General features: G+C 32.8%; 1 protein-coding gene across 1 annotated transcript in view; it reads left to right on the top strand.

Annotated features, from left to right (window-relative positions):
* Positions 1–22,417, top strand: part of Gdap2 (ganglioside induced differentiation associated protein 2) — a 360,077-nt gene that overhangs the window by 327,118 nt on the left and 10,542 nt on the right. The window contains exon 10 of the mRNA XM_085952868.1: positions 19,640–19,793. Within this exon, the coding sequence (XP_085808994.1) occupies positions 19,640–19,793 (154 nt within the window). The remainder of the gene's footprint in view (positions 1–19,639; positions 19,794–22,417) is intronic.

Raw genomic sequence — 22,417 nt, 5'->3', positions numbered from 1 at the left:
TTATAGCTGCAGGCTAGGTGTACATCGCTATACCGAAACTGTTGAGTGTCTGAGTATGGGGAATGTGTGGGGTTCCGCGGTTGAAACTACGGGAGTATTGGGCGGGGTAAATACGGAAGTCAGTAGCACCCGCTAGATTTTGATAAACCCACCCTCTCCCGCCGCCTTGAGAATCGATAATAAGTTATTATGGTTTTTTTCGAAATGGACGTACTTTAGCTATCAAAAATCTTGTTGTGGCTCATTAAAATATGGATTCATTTATCAAATTAAAAAATAGATATATTGATTTTATATAGATTTGTCAATAAAATTATAGAAATAAAATCAAGCCAGCCATCTTTCATTTTTCCATCTACTTTAACGAAGTTACACATATTATATCATTTGTGCCCTGTACACTGTCTATTTTTTTACTTTCAGTTAATTAGTTTCATCTGTCCAAATTCTTAATTCTATCAAACAGATGCTGTTGAATCTAACAAACTGTCGTAAATTTATTATTCAAACAATCATCTGCGGTTGTTCTTACTTCTCGTAACTTAAAATAGGTTATTTAAATTTTGAAGTGTTTCTTGAGTATCGCTTAACCCGAGCGTTGCCATACACACGCCATTATTTCAGCTGCATTGTTCCACACCAGCCCTTGAACCAGATTCTGAGGAAGTGTACATACATGCAGGCTCTCAAAAAATGCAAATTTAATCTTTGTCTATCTTTCCATTGTAGAGAAAAATGAATGCACTTATGCCATATTCTACCGTACATCACCATATGTCGCATATCTACATTTATTTGATTGAGTAGTTATATATAATAATACTCATAATGTATATAACATGCTTATTACATTTTTTTTAATAATATAATATTGAACCTTGTGACTTATATATTTGAATAAAATAATAGTTGAATCGGAAATTATTAGTAAGTGCAAGGTGCTAGTATCTACGCTAAAACTAAGGGCGGCCCTGGTATCCCAGTGCGTAAGGAACTGGATTTTCACCAGAGGGTCCTTAGCTCAATTCTCGGTGATGTATAAATATATTAATGTGATTATCTCAAAGCTTATGTATGGTGATTATTTCTCTTATATTACTAAATACACCACACTAATGTCACTGGGCCTCATAGACCGTTGAAGTGTTAAAAAGATTAGGCATATATAAAAGTTGAGAGAAATCCTGGCTCCATGTAGGAATCAAGATAAGATATGCATCTAAGTATTTTTATTACCTTGATTTGATTCCACTCGATAGGAACCATAAAATTCGGTTGCTAATATCGAAATTTGATCATTTCAATGGCATTGTTATTAATGCATTTCGTCGTGATTAGGTATGGGATGGATGGCTTATTTTGTATAACGTTAAAGTGCGGCCACACCGGCAACAAGTCGCGCGACAACTCGTTAAATTTTACGATATTTATCATAATTGCTTAAGAAATTTTACGATAATTATCATGCTTATCGTAAAATTTAACGAGTTGTCGCGCGACTTGTTTTCGGTGTGGACCAGGCATTACCCGAAATATAATGGATGCGGGTTCAAGTCCCGCTCCGCACCAATATTGTTGCAAAATCAAATCTGTATTCTTTTTCTATTGAATACTACAATATGTCCTTCCACTGACTGAGAAAATCATATATATTATATATCTATTGTGACCTCACCTGGAATCTAACCCGGTGTTCCCAAATGAGAAGCTAGTACCTTACGCACTATACTATAGGAGCCTTCAGTTAATCGAATAGAATCTATCTAATAAATATGAATAGTAGGTATATGCACAAAATACTATAGTTTATTTGACCACGAAAACCATTTTCGACAGACATATTTTCGCCTCGGCCTCGCACTGTTTATAACCGGGTTATTCCGCTAATAAAGAATTCAACCCTCTATTTTGGACAATCTCCTCCCCATCTGAAGGGTTGAATATTCAACGGCTATGAATTTCAAATGTTTATGATGATTGTTCCTCCATATTTTATCATCAGTTCGGGGTGTGTTTTCTCGCGCATAACTAGTATTTGTTCAAATACAATTGACAGGCTAAAAATGGATGTAACACCATACACCGATTTCGCCTGATGTCCTATTCTTCCTTTTGTCTTCTTTGATTTTGTCTAAATGTTCTCCTCAGAACTTTACTTTCAAAATAATCTAAATTTGCCAGTTCTACAGAAATTATCAACATGTTACACGCTACATGAAACCACTGTGCGCAGTTATCATGTATAACAGTGTGTCGTCACATAAATGATTGACGCAGTGGCGCACCCAGGGGGGGGCCAAGGGGCCCTGGCACCCCCCAAAAATGAAAATTATCAGAATGATTTTAAACATTGAAATTGAAAGCCAATAAACTATACCCTTGGGCTTAGACAAATAAAAACACGGCAAAAAAATGATTTGTAATAATTCTCCAGCACCCTTTCTAGAAAAATTTCTTAGATTTTAATTTCTAACACAAAAATTTCGAAACACTAATGTCAGGTTTTTTTAGAAACACGATCCCTAATGGAACTGTCAAAAAATTCTCGGTGTCCATCCGAATTCCGGAGTGGTGTAGGTCATGGCTGGGGAGGGCTGACAGAGCTCTAGCCTGGGGGCCCGGGCTGTGAGGGGCCCGGCGTGTCGGGTTGACCAGATAAGTGAGATAAACACACATCATAAATTAGCTTTAATAGTAAAAAAAAGTCGCCTGCGGCGCTATTATGCTGCAATATATTTTTTGATTATTATGTGTCGATACTCGACAGCTCCATTATTAAAGTAGATGTATTGAAAATCACCAATAATTCACTGTGTAAGTACCCTTAATTTGAACTGAAACACAATTTGAAGAACGTTAATGTAGTGTTTCACACTGCCTTTAATCTTAGAGGTAGGTAGGGGGGCCGCCAAATATCCTAGCCTGAGGGCCCGTTGCAGGATGTGGAGACCATGGTGTAGGTACACCGAGTGCAATCGACAAAAGACCGATAAACGAGAAATTAGGCTGTGAAGAAGAAAAAGATCCTATGGGACTAATTAACATTCTCCTCCTTGCCCCCCCCCTAATATTAAATCCTGGGTGCGCCACTGGATTGACGAGTATTATTATATTAATTTCGCAAAAAATGCATTATTATAAACAGGTTTCCTTATCAAATGATTGAATGACCGAATGATTGTATTCTCATTATTATAGCCATTGTATTGTGCTAATAGTAAAGAATTACCTATCTCCTGAACAATCTTACTTTGCACTATTTTCCTATCTGAAATTTATATTTTTTTTTTATATTTACAAATAACATTGATAAAATTGGTCAAAAATAAATCTAGTATAATTTATACTATTTAAGACATTTATTGTTAATATTGTATAAGTTAAATCTTGAAAATACATAAGTTTAATGGAGTACTTAAATAATATTGTAATATAAATAATAATATAAATTTAATATGACGTTTCTGATAGTAAAGACTTATGAATGGGTTAGCGAGATTTAAAATAGTAAAGCAAATCATGGTGTACTTATGGCCTTTCCGCTTCATAAATCTAACTAGTCAGCCAAAAATATGAAATTGCCGTAAAACGTATGAGATCATGTTGGAATTACTTTGTTAATAGTGCGAAGCATTGTTTTTTCCAATCTTTCTCATTTTTACTAATTTATGTAAAAAAAATTAAATGAATCGGCAACTTACACATGGGTATAAATCAAACTTCATTCAAACTAGTTGATAATTCGACTATATTAGTTATTTAATATATTGACAGCTATGTATTCGATTCTAGACAGCTGATCTTTTTATTCAGTCATAGTCCAAGATATATGTCAACAAATTCAAATATCATTGAATTATCAAAACCCTTTTTTAAAACCCTTTATTATGGACTAAGAGGCCATCCATGGACTGAAACCGTATGCGGTTTAGGTCCGTGTGCCATACTAAACTTATGATTTGTGTTCATGAAAATATATTTTCACTAAATTTGTAAGTGTAAGTGTATAGTATAAACGGATACGATCAGATGCTTATAATATACTTTGTGAAAATATATTTCCATGAATAGAAAAGATAAGCTGAATATGGCACACGGTTCGAAACCACATACGGTTTCAGTCCATGGGTGGCCTATAAGTTAACCTTGATTCTCGCCGGCAGGAAGCAGTTGAAATTACTTTGTTCATAATAATATCATACTATCGACTTTCGCCTGGCGGCAGTGATCAATATTATTTAGTTCTTTATCGCAAATTCTTATCAGAAACAGATAGTTGTATAAATCACTCACTCTAGTATTGGACGCCAAAGAAGTAACTACTATTGTACCTATTCTTAGTTCTTACAGTACCTATTTGATTATATTATGTTATAAGTTATAAGGTTATAACTTATAACCAACCAACTTGAATGCCGTCTTCGGGGTACGACTGATTTCTGTTCGTTTACAATGTTTACATTAATGATGTATGTTTCACATGTACACACTAGCACCGGTAGCACATGTTGGTTGAACTGTACACTTTTGACATATCATCAGCTAAAAAATAATTCATTTATTATAATGTGATATATACAACCAAAGAATTTAGATTAGTAAAGAAAATTCTCTTCAAAGTCTTGTAAAAACATATTTTTTACTGTTTTTACACAAACATTTCACTGTTTCACTGAAAAAAACTACATGTGGTCATGTGGAACGTGGTTTTGATAAAAGTGCCAAAATATGTACGATGAAGACTGTCTGAACTAAATTTTATTTGATAGAAATGTCTCGGTTGCGTTTTGTTTTAGACAATTTATTTCACACGTAAAGCTGTTATATATATATATACATATACGTAAAGCTGTTATATGCGGTTGCGATGGTATGCATACATTATCGATAAACTGGGCATATTATAAAACTCGAGTCTACGTCCAAAAATACACATGTATCGTGTGTCGATCTAGCCTTCGATCCGTTTCGGAAACAAAGCTCGTATTTTTGCAATGCCAAATGTTTTCTAGCAGACCATTAATAATAATATCGGATGTGACATGCGATCACCCTTCCCATATACCGAAAAATTTATATCCAATCGTCATCCATTTGCGTGGTTCCCTGATTAAATGCAGTACTTGCAAACCTTTGGGACATCAGCTACATTGCCACTATACTCTTAATTAATATTATATTTATGGAATCACCAACCGATCACTGAAATTTGTATCATTTTTGATCAAAAACTATCTTTGAAATCACACATTAATCCTTCTTCTTCCAAAGCTTAATTATGAATTTAAAAACATCTTTAAAATTAGACTCTTATGCACCTATCTTATGCTTTCACTTTTGGAATACATTTCTCCCCATATTATTATAAAGTTCACGAACCGTTGAAAGATGTTAACGTAAATTTCAAAGTTTTATTAACTTTAAACTTAGTATTCCAGCTGAATTTATTATCTACAGTAATTTGTTAGTGACTGATAAGATAACTAATCTATCTGCGTTAAAATCAAGGCGATAAACAGCTGACCTTTTGTTTATGTTTTAAACTGTAAATTCAATCGTCGACTGCCCCGAACCATTGAGCATGATCCAATTTTGTGTGTCCACTACAGACAAAAAAAAGTGACTCTTTGCTTGTTGGTTTTTGTTTTCAATCTTCAATAACAAAGATTCATTCTCATCTCATATCATACTGACATGTTCAATATCTCCGTATCGAACATCGGCACTCAAGCATTGCATTAAATGTTAATTCGGCAATTAAATTTAAAGCATGTTTTTTTTCACTAGCGTTTAATTAAAAATCTCAAATATAGGTTGCGATCAAGAATTTTCGGAGAAATAATTATAAAAAATGGTTCTCTTCCTTGCGGATCTATTATATACACAAGGCGACTATCGGCCTCTAAAGTGATAAAGTGATAGTATTTATTACATAATATTTGTATTGAAGTATTATAATTGTTACAATAAGTTAGCCGTCTAAACAGTCAAAACTGTATCTCGCTCTAAATTTTATCACAGCCAAGAGAGGTGTTTTTTCAAATATAGCACTTATTCCAACAATTACAACCAACGTTTTGTAATTGTTACAATAAGTGCTAATGCTTTGATACAAACCTACCCTAAGTTTGATAATATTTATCACTTTATCACTTTAGTGGTCGATAAGTATAGAATAGACCCACTGAAATTTTTATAAACAAATGATTATCTAGGATTCGAAAAAGTTTCTACTCGTATCCACGCCTCCATTCTATATATGTACATAACGTAGTTCAGTGAATTGTAAAATTTATTTTTTCCAATAGAGAAAAATAACTTATGCAAACACCATTATAATGGTTAGAAACAGACTTATCGATAAATAAATCCTGGAAACGTTTTCTTTCACTGATATTTATATTGTATCAAATTTGTCTCGTATGAGATGACCTTTATCGTTATTTATGTATCGAAAAACGCTCAATCCTAAAAAATCACTATAACGCGAATCACATTGTGTTTTCGCGAAATATTTTAGCCTCAGTCAAATACATAAACATATTTTACGATATTATATTATTTCCTTTGATGTCTATCTAACAAGGGCTGCTTACAAAGGCTTTGACTGAATGAAACGGGTTTCTGAGAACTATCCGCTTCATATACTTATTATAATATGTATAAGTGTCGTGATAGAAATCAACGGGTTATATCTTCCATTTTAATTGCTTTATAATAAATACATGGATAATTTTAATACCTATTTTATTTTTGAATACATTTGAGAAAACACGTAAATTATGTACTTAGTATAATTTGAGTTTTAACTAAATACCCTACTAAATTAAATTGAAATGTCTATCTGTAATATTCATCTTATTTCCATTATTCCTATTATCCACAAAAGATAGATATTTTTTTCATGTTTGTTTATGTGTTTTTTAAATTCTGTTATAACTCATAACTACTCGACCAATATTGATGAAACTTGCACAGTTTATAGACTACATTGTTGGTACAAATTTATTAAAGTTTCGTTTCGCTATCTGAAACGGTCCCAAAGTAAACTTCTTGAAAATAATGCACTTCCAACAGTTTGTCACGGTCAACAGATAGCAGCGATGGATCGGTGAGGTGAGTTGCGGGTAGAGGGGCGCGCCTTCAGTGCCAACCGTCGCCTATTTAGGTGGATAAAGTACACTGAAATCGAATTAATCTATTTTTCATTGTATATTTTTATTTTTGTATACCACACGGACTATATCACGGGTGATCGCTTCTCTAAGATGTAATATTTACAGTTATTTTTAACGATATAATATTGTCGTTAATGCAAATCACTATGGCATTTAAGAAAATAGTTATTATATAAAAAAAACACAGTAAAGCAGTTCAGTAAACGAGTCTAGAAACCAAAATGGTACTAACTGTCAATAATGTATGGTCGAAAGACGTTATAGTGATTAAAATGAAAGATAAAATAATGAGTATTTATAAAATAATAGGGAGTTAAAGAAAAGGTCAGTGTTTCCCAAAGTATGTTCTGTGCGAAAACTGTAACCGTTAATATGTCCTAATACGTCATTGTTCTTCATATTTTCCTTTAAATTTCAACAAATTTGTTTGACATAAACATAATTATATACGTTTTAATTTGCGATGTTGATATTTATAATGAAAACAAAAAGTATTTCATAAGCAAAAGAGTTTGTCCAATATATTTAGCATTACAACTAACGCAAACCGTAGTCTCGTTTTGTTTCAGTGTATTGATTTTATTTTTTGATACTAACCTTGTTTTATGTTATGGCATTTTCAGTTTCCTTCCACCATCCGTTATCAAACTTTTTAGTTTCACGTTGTAATAATTACATACATTATTTGAAAACACTTCTGAATAGTATAAATATGTTTTAAATTAAAATAATGCTACCTTCTGAAATCTTGTGAATTATTCGTTGGATAAATAAATAGTTTATTAAATTATTTGCAAGTGCAAGTACGTTATAACAAAAATTTTGAGTGATCCTGACACCGGTTAGTAATTAGAATAATTCAATACTTGATTTAAAATACAAAATCCGATTTGCAATAAGTAACGCAATTAGATACGACACAAAAGCACAGTTGCCAGTGCACATGGGGGCGAATCCCAATGGGCGCAAGTTCGAATTCTGCTGTGCGTCGTATTTTTTCAAATTATGTATTATCATATGTTCTACAAACATTTAACAGTTTACCATATCGCATTCAATATATAAGCAAAAACTAGCAGTAAATACCTAAAATCGAAGTTTACAGTTTCATATCACGGCCTGACTACGGTGGGCCTAATCGTGTACCAGGGGTTGCAGCGTCGTTAGGTGTTACCCACGGCGTCGCGACGTACACTGAGAATACCACTGGCCTACGCGCCTTCATATAATTTTATGTGGAGGGGTTACTTTTAATACAATTATTAATAAAACAACCACAAATAACTTTCCAGAGGCGTCGAGTTCATTGCACTTTTACATTTAATTGGTATTTATGTTAATTAAACAAATAATTTCTTATTATAACGCCATTTTTTTTCTATTTTGGTATCCGGGCTATGAACTTTTGACTCCCCCACTCGACCTACTTTCACACCAGTTTTGAATGTTTTATATTTTTATTCGAGTTTCCCAACACATAGAGAGTTTGAAGGAAAAGTCGAGCAAGATAAAATTGCATTTTCTTTCATTTATCGTGCTGTTTATTTGAATTTCAGCTTCTTGACATGAAAAGAGAACGTTTCGCGCATGGATTCCGGCCGCGTATTCTTTCAATAATAATTAACACCAGCAAAATTTCTATGTAACCACTAGGCAAGAACATGATAACTAACTGTTTATTGGAACTTTGAAATACAATTACTATTGTCATACGTTACCTTAGTCCCCCCTTCTCTGAAGCTTTGGATTATGGGTTTGAACCTTCTAGCAAAAAGCAGGTTTGGCCAACAGATAAAAAAAATTATATTATTAATATATTATCGTCCACTTTTTAGAGACATATGTCCGTTTAGAAGTGAATATCATAATTTACGTTTTACTCTCTTTACTAGCAATCATGATTATAATTCAAAAACGTCACAGCAACGTCATATATTACCAAAGAGTCTACAAGAAGGATATGTACTTGTTTGTTAAGTACAATACTCGATAAGCGAATCCGGAACCTCTTTATAGTATTTAATCGGTTGGTATCTATTATAGACAAGTTATCGTATTGAGATATTGGCGGTATAAACCAGAATACAACCTGTATTGACTTTTTCTATTATGTATGTACGATGCACTGTCGTTTATGATTGTTTATCTAAATATTCTAAATACTATTGATCATTTCATAAAAAAAAATGTCTTACGTTTTGAATACGAATTCAGCACAGGAAAATAAATCTCAGAGATCATCAATGTAAATTTGCTACAACTAAATCCGCAATGCGAAATGCCTTCAAAATCTTATTGTAATACCATTGCAAATTGTAATGAAGTGGGGGCGCTATTCTGGCGTCTTATTATTGCGCATATTTTTACAAACGTAAATTGTGTTTTCGCTTATACGATGATCGCATACCAGGTAAGTAGGGACATGCATTTGTTTAATGAATGCGTTCAATGCGATCATCCACATCTTTAAGATTAAATTTTACACCCAGAAGATAAATTATTTTTGTAAATCTATATCCTATATTTATGGCCTTTCTGCAGCTTAACTTCCATACATTTAAGTTAGTAGACATTTTTGTCAAAGTCGGTTTACAGGAAGTTAGGCGGGCACCGCACCGCGCTGATTTTCATGGCCCATTTTGGCAAAATTCATGAATTATTCAAAAATTAAAACCTAACCTAACCGGTTGCATGTAAATTGTACGTAAAACATTTCACCGTGGAACAGTTTTCCACGCGCTTTCTATCGGAAATAAATGACCGTATACTATTCGGACTCCAATTTTATTACATTCAATTTAATTATTAATTCAACTTTCACAGCTGATTTTGGCAATATTCATGAATTCAAGAAGGAAAACCCAACCTAACCTAACAACTAATCCAGTATATCGGCTATTTTCAAAAATTCTTTGCTGCTGGCTTTCTGTAAAGTGCAAACCGACAAGAACTATGTTTTATTTAGACATGAATTTTATGTCAGTACTATACGACCCAAAGAGGTTGGACGGTCTTTAATATACGGCTATATATTTCCGATAGAACATTTCACGGTGAAGTGTGATACGGCGAACTGCATACATTCAAGTTTCCGGACACGAACTCAACCTAACTTTTAATCTAACAAATAATCCAGTATATCGGCTATTTTCAAAATTTGTTCACCGCTGGCTTCCTGTAAACTGACAAAAACAAAAAAAAACTTCTGTTGACAAGAATTTAAGTATCTTTTTCGAAATTCCTAGTGGAATCTTTATGTGACACGAACTCTCTTTACTGCTTACTGTTTTTCTTTGGTACGCGAAGATGTTTTTTTGTTTCGTCTTCTTTGTGGCACCAGGAGTTCATATTATATGTATTATATTAGTAGGTATTATTGCTGACACAGCGAAGTAATTGCCTGAACATTGTACGTGACAAAATGTTGTACATAAAAGTTTTTTTCTGTTTTTTCTACCGTGTAAGTTGACAATATTTTTGACGCTAGGTATATTACAGCAATGCGTATCTTCTACGTGTAACCTAACCTTACTTTATTTATTAAGTAGTATAGTTTAATTTTATTCATATTTCTTTCTTCTTCCCATGCGTATTGATACCTCACTCTTTCCAGCATCCCTCGAAGATGAGGTATATAAGACTCATAATAGTACGGAAATACATTTAAATATGTTTTAATTGAAAACATTGATGGATAATATAAAGCGACTGCGTAGAATACGTATATTGGTGTATTAATTAGTATTTATACGTTACACATTTCTCAAGACTAAACATGTAATGTATATCTGCAAACGGTTTCCTCACCAATTTAAAGTGTAATCACAGACTTGAAATTTGATACACTGTTTTCAATGAGTGGTGATGCGATTGATTGTGCTGGTGATGACAATTGTTTTTATCGTTCTTGGAATTAGTCAAATTGAGATTGAATTAAGATAAAATGTAAAGCAATATTTCATCTATTTAGCATTTTCTTTTTCTTGGTAGTACATTTTGGCTGAGCATCGTGACCACTTTTTAATTTTGCCATCATTTGAGCGACCAAGGCTTTCCATCCTTCTCGATCTTCCGCTTCTCTCAGGGCAGAATGAATGGTGCCCCTAGTCAGCTCTTTCACTTGGTTGCTCCAGCGCGCAGACGCTCTTCCTCTGCTTCGCCTTCCCTGGAGGCCATCCAAAGCTACCAGTCTCTCCAGGTTGTCCGGTCCGCGCCAGACAATATGTCCAAAAAACTGCAGAATGCGTCTCAGACATATTGTCGAAAGCCGTTCCTTTATCTGCAGTCTCTAGATGATTGACTGCTTTTTCCTGTATTCTGTCAAATAAATACGAAGCATTCGGCGCTAACACCACATCTCAAAGGCATCAATTGCCTTCTGCTCCCTTACCTTCAGGGTCCATGACTCGACTTCGCATAAAGAAATAGAGAATACTAATGTTTGAACAGGCATAATTTTTGTGGCAATTGAAATTCCCCGATCCTTCCAAATAGTTGTAAGACTAATATTACTACTAGCTACTCAATATTCGACAGGGGAACTATAAATTAAGAGCGTACATAAGTGAAACGGCAAATAATTTTCTACAGTATGTGGAACAAAATTTCGCAATCGTCACCAATCGGAGACTGACAGTCGAGTTGTGAGCACGTAAATTTGTTTTGTGATGGCGTCGAAGGATTATATTCTTAAATAGTGTAAAGATGACTAAAAAACGTTCCGCAAGTACTTGAAAAAGAAAACATGTCAATGAATATACTATTATTATTATGAATATAATAATAAACATGACATTAAAAGGACGCATGTTGAATTTTTATGACACATTATATTTCGTTCGGCTCGCGTCATTTACACAATCCGCGCATCGTCTAGTGACGATCTTTTTAGACCATGCCTCAGCTGAAGTATAGCCTTAAGGTAGCAGCCGAGTCATAATTATTTTTCAAAATACATAAAAAAATTGACGTACTCTATATCATTGTTATAATTAACCGCCTGAGTACGTTAAGTGATCACAATATGTAGATGTTTTTGGATGTTAAGTGATATGTTAGAATAGCCTCGCCGGTAGCTGGTGTTTTATTATGATTATAAAGTACATTATTTGTAAAGGTCTCATTTTAATTTTTTGTTGATAAAAAAAATACTCAAAAGCATTCAACTATATAAATAAATAATAAGGGAATACGGGAAAGGAATTCATCACACTCTGGGGCGGGGGAGTTATCTGTTATGTTCTTTGTAATATGCTTTAAGCTTTAAGCCGTTATTTTATGGAAAAAATGTTCACTTTATGATTTTAATCATCGCGACGAACAGCCTTTGGCGAAATAAAAACAAAACAAAAACATCCACGACAGAAATTCACAATTAGAAATGCAAAACAGAAGTCTACAAAAGCCTTATTTTATAAAAGAAAAATATTGCGTTAAGCATGGGGCTTTATTTTGTAGGAAAATTCTAAAGGCATAAGTACTGAAAATTAATTAAAAAGAGTACCTAGATTCATATCCATCGTACCGAAACGAGCTTGCACTTTTTGAGGAGAGCACCACCCTTGTCATTCATCATATTCACATTCATTGTCAACGTTTAGGAACGGGAACCACCTGTAATTTAACCCCCCAACAAAATGTTTCCCAAATCGCCTTTCATTAAGTATAAATTATTTTAATATTTGAAAATTAAATGTAAAATTATATTATATTTTTGGGATGCTCAATTAAAAAATGCTCTAAAATATTCGACGATAATAGGACGAGATATCCAAAATGGCTGCCGTGTAAAAATTTTAACGATTGTAATGGTGTTTTTACAACGTTTTTCTTAGCTCGTATTCTTATTTGTCCGGTGGTTCTTTGTCCGGTACAAATCTTGCAATCGATTTTTAACTAACTTCCCGACTAGGTAGACATTTAACACTTTTAGAATATATCATAACACGGTGCCTATGCATTTTTTAGCCATCTTTAAGTAGAATTGAATTCATTTTCAGTTAATTCTCTTTGTATGAAAAGTTATTTCGACACCATTATTGGTTGCTAGGGGTCTGGGGTCCTAGCAAGTAAATTATTAATATATACGTGCGTTACTATGGAAATCAAAATGACATTTCAGTATCATTTCTATCAAGTACCTACAAATTTTTTTGATCGTTTAAGTTAGTCAAGTCAAGTTTATATGATTCAACAAAAAAATTTAAAACGTATATAAATTCTTTTTATCTTGTTATTATTTATTATTTACGAGTGCATTATTTAACGACAGTCATATGCTCGTTTAATATATTATTATTATATAACTATTTTAATTACAATGGAAGCCATTTTTATAGAAATGCTAATTTTTAAAAAATGATATCATGAAAGATCATATCCAGAGCTTCTGATTCTGTAAAAAAAGACGGTACAAGTATGTTTCCTGGATGCCAGGCGGGAACAGCGGCAATTTTCATAGCCGATTTCGGCAAAATTCATGAATTCAAAAATAACAACATAACTTCACATAACAAATAATCCAGTATATCGACTATTTTCAAAATTTGTTTGCCGCTGCTTCCACTAAGAGTAAATAGACACGAACCAGAAAAACAATCTACAATGATTCCTGTGATGTAACGCTAGAGGGATTGTGATCTATAATAGAATATACTCCCATAGTGAATAATCAGTTTCGCAGGTTACTTCGTGGGAGGACACCTTCCTCATTCAGATCGTAATTCCAGTTATCATTTATAATTCGAATTGTGGTAAATGAAACGCTTTAATCGAATATTTCGTTCGTAGTAATTACACATTACTATTTTTTGCATTATAAAATAACGATCATATTAATCTTAACAGACTTTTTCATCGGGGAATGGTTGTTGTTTTTTATTCATTTTTGTTTTTCAATCAAAACTGATCTACCGGCACATGTGAGAAGTATGTGAAACTTTTTCACGGTCGATAAAACCCGCGAAAAATGTGATATTTTTCACAATTCTGGTTTTTTAACTATTCGAGTCAAAGTTTTCCATCATAAGTACCATGTGTTCAGCAGTGATTTGCATGACGCAAATGACACAATTCATTCATCAAAATTGTTTAAAGGGGGCTTTGAAACAGTTTAAATCAATCATACACTTATTAAAGTATACCAAAATCCTTAAGGGGGGACATGCTCGTCGAAGGTCAAAATTGAGTTTTTATTGTATATTCAAACCATGATCCTGGACACTCCTTAAACGTTGTAGATGATCTATTTATATAATTTTGAAGCCTTATTATCCTTTATAGTTATTTTAAACATTTGATGACTGCATGAAGTATTTTTGTTACATAAAATAGTATTCTTTTAAACCTCTCGCTCTAATGTTTTAGAATATAGTCATATTTCGGTACATAACTGTGCAGTGGTGTTAAGATTTTTTAGATTTATTAATTTTTAAACGCATTTATAAAACCATTAGCATAATTTATTACGAGATAATTTTTGTAAAATATTCACGATAAAAAATTATATTGATAATCTCTGTGATCCCAAATTTGACAAGAATTAGGCATTTTATTATTCAAAAAATCGGCAAGATTAACACATTTCAAGATGATTCTAAAGATATTTATTAAAAGCTATGTCTTTGACCGTTCAAGTGTGATAAACATCTTATGAATAATGATTGCTTTAAAATAATTATTGACCTAAGAATAAGGTAGTGTTTTTTTGAAATACGCCATTTCTTTTGTCATTCCCCAGTGGTTAAGCTACAACATACGGCCGTAGCCATAAATTGACAAACTATAATTGAAGTAGGGAGTAAAATGATATTGACGCGCGTGTTTGAACATGTACCGTTTTAAAAAAAATAAAAAAAAATTAGGTTAGGTACATGTTCAAACACGCGCGTTAACATAATTTTACTCCCTACTTTAATTATAATTTGTCATTTTATGGCTACGGCCGTATGTTGTAGCTTAACCACTAGGGAATGACAAAAGAAATGGCGTATTTAAAAAAAACACTACCTTATTCTTAGGTCAATAATTATTATAAAGCAATCATTATTCATAAGATTTTTATCACACTTGAATTGTCAAAGACATAGCTTATAATAAATATCTTTAGAATCATCTTCAAATGTGTTAATCTTGCCGATTTTTTGAATAATAAAATGCCTAATTCTTGTCAAATTTGGGATCACAGAGATTATCAAAATAATTTTTTATCGTGAATATTTTACAAAAATTATCTCGTAATAAATTATACTAATGGTTTTATAAATGCGTTTAAAAATTAATAAATGTAAAAAATCTTAACACCACTGCACAGTTCTGTACCGAAATATGACTATATTCTAAAACATTAGAGCGAGAGGTTTAAAAGAATACTATTTTATGTAACAAAAATACTTTATGCAGTCATCAAATGTTTAAAATAACTATAAAGGATAATAAGGCTTCAAAATTATATAAATAGATTATCTACAACGTTTAAGGAGTGTCCAGGATCATGGTTTGAAAATACAATAAAAACTCAATTTTGACCTTCGACGAGCATGTCCCCCCTTAAGAGATTCGTGTTTCTCTCAAATGGAGTATAAAAAGCATAAAAGCGTAATATAGCACCAAAGGAGCCATTATGCATCATCACTGTCATCTCCAATAATAACTTTTAATTACAGGATTTGATTCTAAGAGACTTTGATATTTTACTGGGTTCGTTGGTGGTTGGAATTTATGGTTTTTATTTATCATCATTTTTATCATATCAGTGCCTCTGGCTTCCAAATCCCTAGGCCCACCACTTTATGTATTTACGAAATCATACATCAGTTAACATCCCTTTAGTAATGTATTATTGTGCTGATCGGTTAAAAATATATAGATCTGACTAATAATTTTATAGCTACTGGGAATTAACCCTTATAACCAGTCATACAGTTTACCAGTCTTGCAATAGTAACCTTTACAATAATATCGCACAATTTTTCTGAAAAGGCGAACAAAACGAGAGAGAGAAAATACATCGAGATTGTGAAAATATACATTTTAAAAAAATGGCTTCCTTCCGGTGGCGCGACGTCGTTAACGCGCCAAGCAGGATATGACGTCATAGGGGAGCAAACAGCAGCCTGAAGCGAAATTTCCCCAAAATTACTTTTAGACACATCGAGACCAAAAAAATGGGGGAAACGAGACGGTGATTTGATAACGCTTTGAATTTAAAGCCCCCTATAAATCACGCTCAATTTCCGTTCGATGGGAAATTATTTGTTTGACACGTTTTTAATGCTCGAAGGCTTTGGAAATTGCCACGAGTGGGGAAAATACAAAGCAAATGGCCAATTCGTATATTGTAATTCGATATATTGTATCAATAGATAATATTACTAGATATCGATTACTGTTTTTTTCACTGTTAAATCTTTGAAAAAAAGACGTGATAATTAAAATAAAAAAAATTATACTTATGTAAGCTGTTATATTTTTTTTGGACCTTTTCCACAAGTTGTATATAATTTTAACTCAGTACTGCGTATCAATTCTATACACAATTATCGAGGGTAGTTTATTATATGTTTGTATTGAGGTATTATAATTATTGTTACATTAAGTTAGCCGTCAAAACTGTCTATATCGCCCAAAAAGTTAGCACAGCCAAGAGAGGTGCTATTAAAACATAACACTTATTGTAAAAATTATAATACTTCAATACAAAAATATGAAAAACTACCCTCGATAGACGCCGATAGCGGCCGATAGCAGTCTTGTGTATAGAATAGATGCGCTGGTTTCATTTTGATGGCTATTATAAATTGGTAACTAAACTTTTTAAAAGTTAACTTTTACAATTAAGAATTATTTGACCACTTATTTCCACATATACATACTAGTATAATTTACTGTAATAATTATCCTATACCTAATTAGTTAATAATCTTCGGTATCAATTAACTACTATGTAGGTTACAACCAATTATGTAGGTCGGCCTTCTCTATCATTTTCCATAATCGAGGTATGCCTAAGGCCTTGTCCAGATGACGCGATTTGACTCGCGTGTAAGAACTCGCGCACATTCATGGTATATGTGGGCTCATTGAGCCGTCCACGTGTAATCGCTGCATGCCACTTCTCGCGCGCGGTCAAGGTATAAATGGCACATGCACTCACGGCGTATCGTGGCGAGACACGTGTCATCTGGAAGCTCTAAAACCGCTTCTTTCCAATTTCGAATGCCCAAAGTCTTTCAATCCAACTCCACACTACTCTTCCATCTTGTACGAGGTTGACCAGGTCTTGGTGTGTCTTCCAACTTTCCGAATGTAAATTTCTAAGTCATGCATGATTCATCCAACGTGTGTAGATGACATCTAAGATGTCCCAATTTTTAATACGATACAGCTCATAATTGTATCACTGTCTTCATCCTGTCTGTCATTGATGTATCAGAAGATACCACGCTACTCCCTCCGCTCAAATGAAAACAGTCTTTTTACCACGTTTTTATTAGCTCGTATTCTTGTTTGTCCGGTACAGATTTTTTCTTGTGTGTCCTGTACATTTTTTTTCTTGTTGAAACGATTGAAGATTTTTAACTAACTTCCCGACTAGCTAGACATTTGAAACTTTTAAAATATATCAGAACACGACGACAATGCATTATTTTAATACGTTTAGCCATTTTTATGCAGAATTGAATTCATTTTCAGCTAATTCTGTTTTGTATGGAAAGTTATTATTGTCGGTTGCTAAGGGGGTCCTAGCAACTAAATTATTAATATATACGTGCGTTACTATGGAAATCAATATGAAATTTTAATAATCTATAATATTTATTCAGTATTTCTATCAAGTACAATAAAAGTAAAATAAAGTTTATATGATTCAACAGAAAATTTAAAAACGTGGTAGATATATAAAAAAATCTTTTTATCTTGTAATTATTTATATGTTTAATCATGCACGAGGTTTCCGGGCCATGTTAGCTTTTAAGTATTTTTGAGAAGATACATTTCAAGTGTCTTTTCAATGCCTTGGAACGTAGCATATTTTTGTTGGACATAAGCAATGACATTGTCATTGGACATAAGCGACATTATTGTTGCCTAGTACAATTTATTAAGCCCACTCTTTATTTCGTTTTATAGGCTAATATCTCAATGACATTAATATGGACGAAGCATCTGAAAAAAAATGACACTCACTTTTTTATCGGGTCTGCCGAATGGCATAATCTGTTCTAACGCCATTACAATAAAGGTGATATTGCTATAAATTCTCGATGCTTCTTGTCGGGTCTGCCGAATGGTTTGGTTCGAACGGGTTCGCTCAAACGAACATTGATAATAGAAACACTGTTCTAACGCCATTACAATAAAGGTGATATTGCTATAAATTCCCGATGCGTGATATCGCATAATGGATATTACGTAACGTCTACCTATGCACGTGCGAATGTTACGTTTGAATTTACTTGCTAGCTACTGTACTGAGTGCGTCGTCCATTAATAATGTCATTGCTAATATCACTGTCAATGGATGATCACAGGTAGTTAGTTATACGAAAGTGTTGACGTTCCTAAAATCGCTACTGTGCTCTCTCTGAAAATCTCACATATTCCATCTGAATCTAAACATATATTTAGCTTTTTCCACAGTTTTTCCAAGAACCAACAATGCTGCCTTTTAATTATGCACAGGTGTTAAGTGCAGTTCCAATTTCAAAAACACTATTTTTATTTCAATTAATGAAAATAGCTTTATTTTGTGACGGTTCCTTATAACTTATAATAATCGGAAGCAGTTGTGAATCATTATTATTTGAAGATTTTAAAAGACATTCTGACCATTTGGAAGACTTTTTTAATTCTCAATTGTAGATAATATAATAGTTTTACATACGCAATACATTTTCTTTAGCAGTGGTAAAAAAATGTTGATGGGATGAGTACAAACTTTATAGAGGTACTTTATTATTTATAAAAACATGAGGCACGCTCTTAAAGTATGGATGCCTGAATTAAGTTCATAACAATTAACAAGAATTCAGAAATTATATCGTAAATTTTTGTATGGCTTTTCCACCTAGTAGACTAATAAATTGAAACTTTTGCAATTGTATACGTCAAATGAAAATAAAATATCACCGAAAATATTGTCCTTCATATTATTAACCATTATCGTCCTGTTTTATGTTCGCTTGTGCGTAAAACTTTTTACACTTTGTTTCCTTTCTTTCACTGGAGTTTTCTAAGAGATTTATATTATTTTACGATCAGCTCAATTAATTCTTGGCCCGTTGATAAAATTTGCCGCATATTTCAGATAAAAAAATATATTATGATACAGTATTTGTGTGGATATATTTTATAAATAATATGTACCTACATAAGAGGGTTGCCATTGCGCATTTAAGGGTTTAATACTAAATTGACGAAAATAACGTTATTTTAATAGAGATTTATCTTATTCTTCACAGATACGAGAGACTACTGCGACGCGCCAAGACCGAGGATCTGACTGAAGTGTCAGGCATAGGGTGCCTGTACCAGAGCGGAGTTGACAGACTTGGCAGGCCAGTCGTCATCTTCGTTGGAAAATGGTTCCCCTTCAGTAATATCAACTTGGACAAGGTAGCAATCATCACAATAATATTTATTATGCTTACTAATAATTTAGTATTGTAACAGCCTGTCATTGGAAATATCTAGGTTAAATTACCAACTAACATTCCAAAAATGAATATTGCATTGCTTTATCCATGGGTATAGTAATGGCTTTAACCAAGTTCTGTGCAAATCCACCTTCAATGTGAAGTCACTTGTAGCTAACTTAATCAGTTAACCGGATGCTCTTTTATTTGCTTAAATTTAGTATATTTAGGCCATCTTTATAAAAGATTTTTTTTTCCTCAATATTATTGGTTAAAACAAATGCTTTAAGGTAGCTTTTTATCATGATTTTGGGCGTGTATGTATATATAAATAAAATAAGAAATTATATTAGGTTGTTTAATGATGATTTGATTAGAAAACAACATTCAGATTAGACTGATTAGTTAACGTGAAAATTTATCGTACCTTTTCTAATTATGGAACCGTAAAAATAGGTTCTATGAGCTTTGGCAAGTCAAGGAAAAAATTTGCATATTTACTATGTATGCCAAGGACACGTCAGACAATACAATCCCTTGGCATATCTATCTATTGTTAGGGTTGCCATAAATATCGACCAAGGATAATATGGACAGTGGAGAATTTTGGATGGATTTTTAAGTTATAGGACAGAGTAATATTTACTGTAAGACCAATAATTAAGGTTCTGAGTTGTAGTTCTGGGTTCTAAAATATGAATTGGAAGCGGTTTTCATGTATCCACAACTATGTATTTATATGTGAAAGAGAATTCAAACATGTAACTGCTTTGTATGAAAATATATAGCTATTTGATTGCCAACTTTGGAGTATATTATTTATTATATCCCATGAACATATTGTATACAATTTGAATGTTTTGGGTTGACTTTAAATAATCCTCCTTTACTATAAAAAATAATAAGCATGAAGTAATATCAATATTTTTTCGCGTGTCTATGTTTATTTTTGTTAATTTTTATTTCTTTAATCAGCTTAAATGTGTGGTCGTTTTCAAATTAACCATGAGAAAGCCCGCGTGACCTTGTCGTATCACTTGATTCGCATTTCATTACTTACTGCCTGCCGTAGGAATGATATAAAGAGAAAATTTGAATCTTTGCGCTTTAAAATGAGACATAGTTCTCATTACCGTCGCGCAGTATGCTCTTTGCGCAGTATGATACTAGTTTAACGATGAGTGTAATGAGTGCCCAAAAGAAAACCAAAACTTATCATTTTGACGACAAATTGGAAATTGGGTATTCCTTTGTAACGGTGAAAGGTTAAATGTTGTTCTTTAGTTTTTAACGGCTGAGCATCCTCAGTCAAATATAATACGTATATACAAGTAGGTAAATTAACAATGAGTGAGTAGGTATAGTTGATCACCGCCTGCTCGAAGTTGGGCATGCCTGAATTAAGGAATTTCCAAAAACATATTTAACTTTACAGTCGTTTTGTTATCGCTGGACCTGTATTAGTTCAATCCTCATCACGTCAATTACAATTATTAATTTGAAGATATTCTATATAATATTTATGGAAAAAATGTGGTGACCATTTTTCAAAGTATTATTTTTGGAGTCTGCTGCGTTTTGAGAAAAACGAATTTTTTGTTTTCTTTCAGTGTTAATTTTCTTCGTCTTTTCTTTCAAAAATAAATCATTTCAATGACGTGTCGTCGCTATATGATTGGTTTGTCGAATATCCGTTTTTATCAAAATCGACCTTCTAATGCAGAATGATTTTTTGTATCTAAATGGACTAGAACTACCCTTTATGCTATAAAAACAACAATTTAAATACCTCCATGTATTTAAATATAGGATAATGAAATTCTTTTTTCGTCTCCTGAACATTTGACATTTGGTCTATTCGACAAACCAATCCTACAGCGACGGTATGGGAACCCTGTCTGCATCATAACAGTTCTTTAGGAACAGATAGTATCACTGCAGTGACCTTAAAAGCCTTTTTCTTCCTCGCGTGCGGACAGACGAGTTTAATATTTTGACCCTTCGTAATGTCACTTCACAATGTCACCGCGTTGCGACCTTTATTAAGTTCGCCCTGCTAGAGATCGTTCGACCTTTTTCTTTTGGCGGAACTAAGTTTCGTGTCAATTTTATTTTTACTTTATCAATTTGATATTTGCGCCTCGGAAATGGCGGCAATAATGCTACAATTTATTTGAAAGCTTTTCCAGAACGAAATTTCTCGTTCGAAATAATATTATTAACTTTGAAAATTTCAGTTATTCCTTTCAGGAAGTAAATTTAATAATACCGCTCGTCATTATTTATCAATTAATACACCTTTTCTCCGTTTTGATTAAACCAACAGGTTCATAATGAAATAAATATGATAAAACGGCAGTTAATTTTCTACTAAAAATCCATTATTAATTTAATATACTTATTTTGTTTTTCCATAAGATTCTTCTTATCGTATTCTTAGCATTTAAAGTTATCACGTTTTTATTGAATCAACATAGTATTCGTAACATCAAATGACTGTATTGAGAAGTAAATTAAAATTCTTATAGATTTCAGTTTTATACTTTTCCATTTTTGATTATTTTTTGTGACTCGGGTTTCACCTTTCGACACATAATTACAATA

The sequence above is a fragment of the Rhyacophila brunnea genome, unplaced genomic scaffold (assembly GCF_057557595.1).
Source record: "Rhyacophila brunnea isolate RB1 unplaced genomic scaffold, BYU_Rbru_1.0 scaffold_10, whole genome shotgun sequence".
Lineage (NCBI taxonomy): Eukaryota > Metazoa > Arthropoda > Insecta > Trichoptera > Rhyacophilidae > Rhyacophila > Rhyacophila brunnea.
The sequence above is the reverse complement of the archived record's forward strand: the minus strand, read 5'-3'. Positions and strand labels throughout refer to the sequence as shown.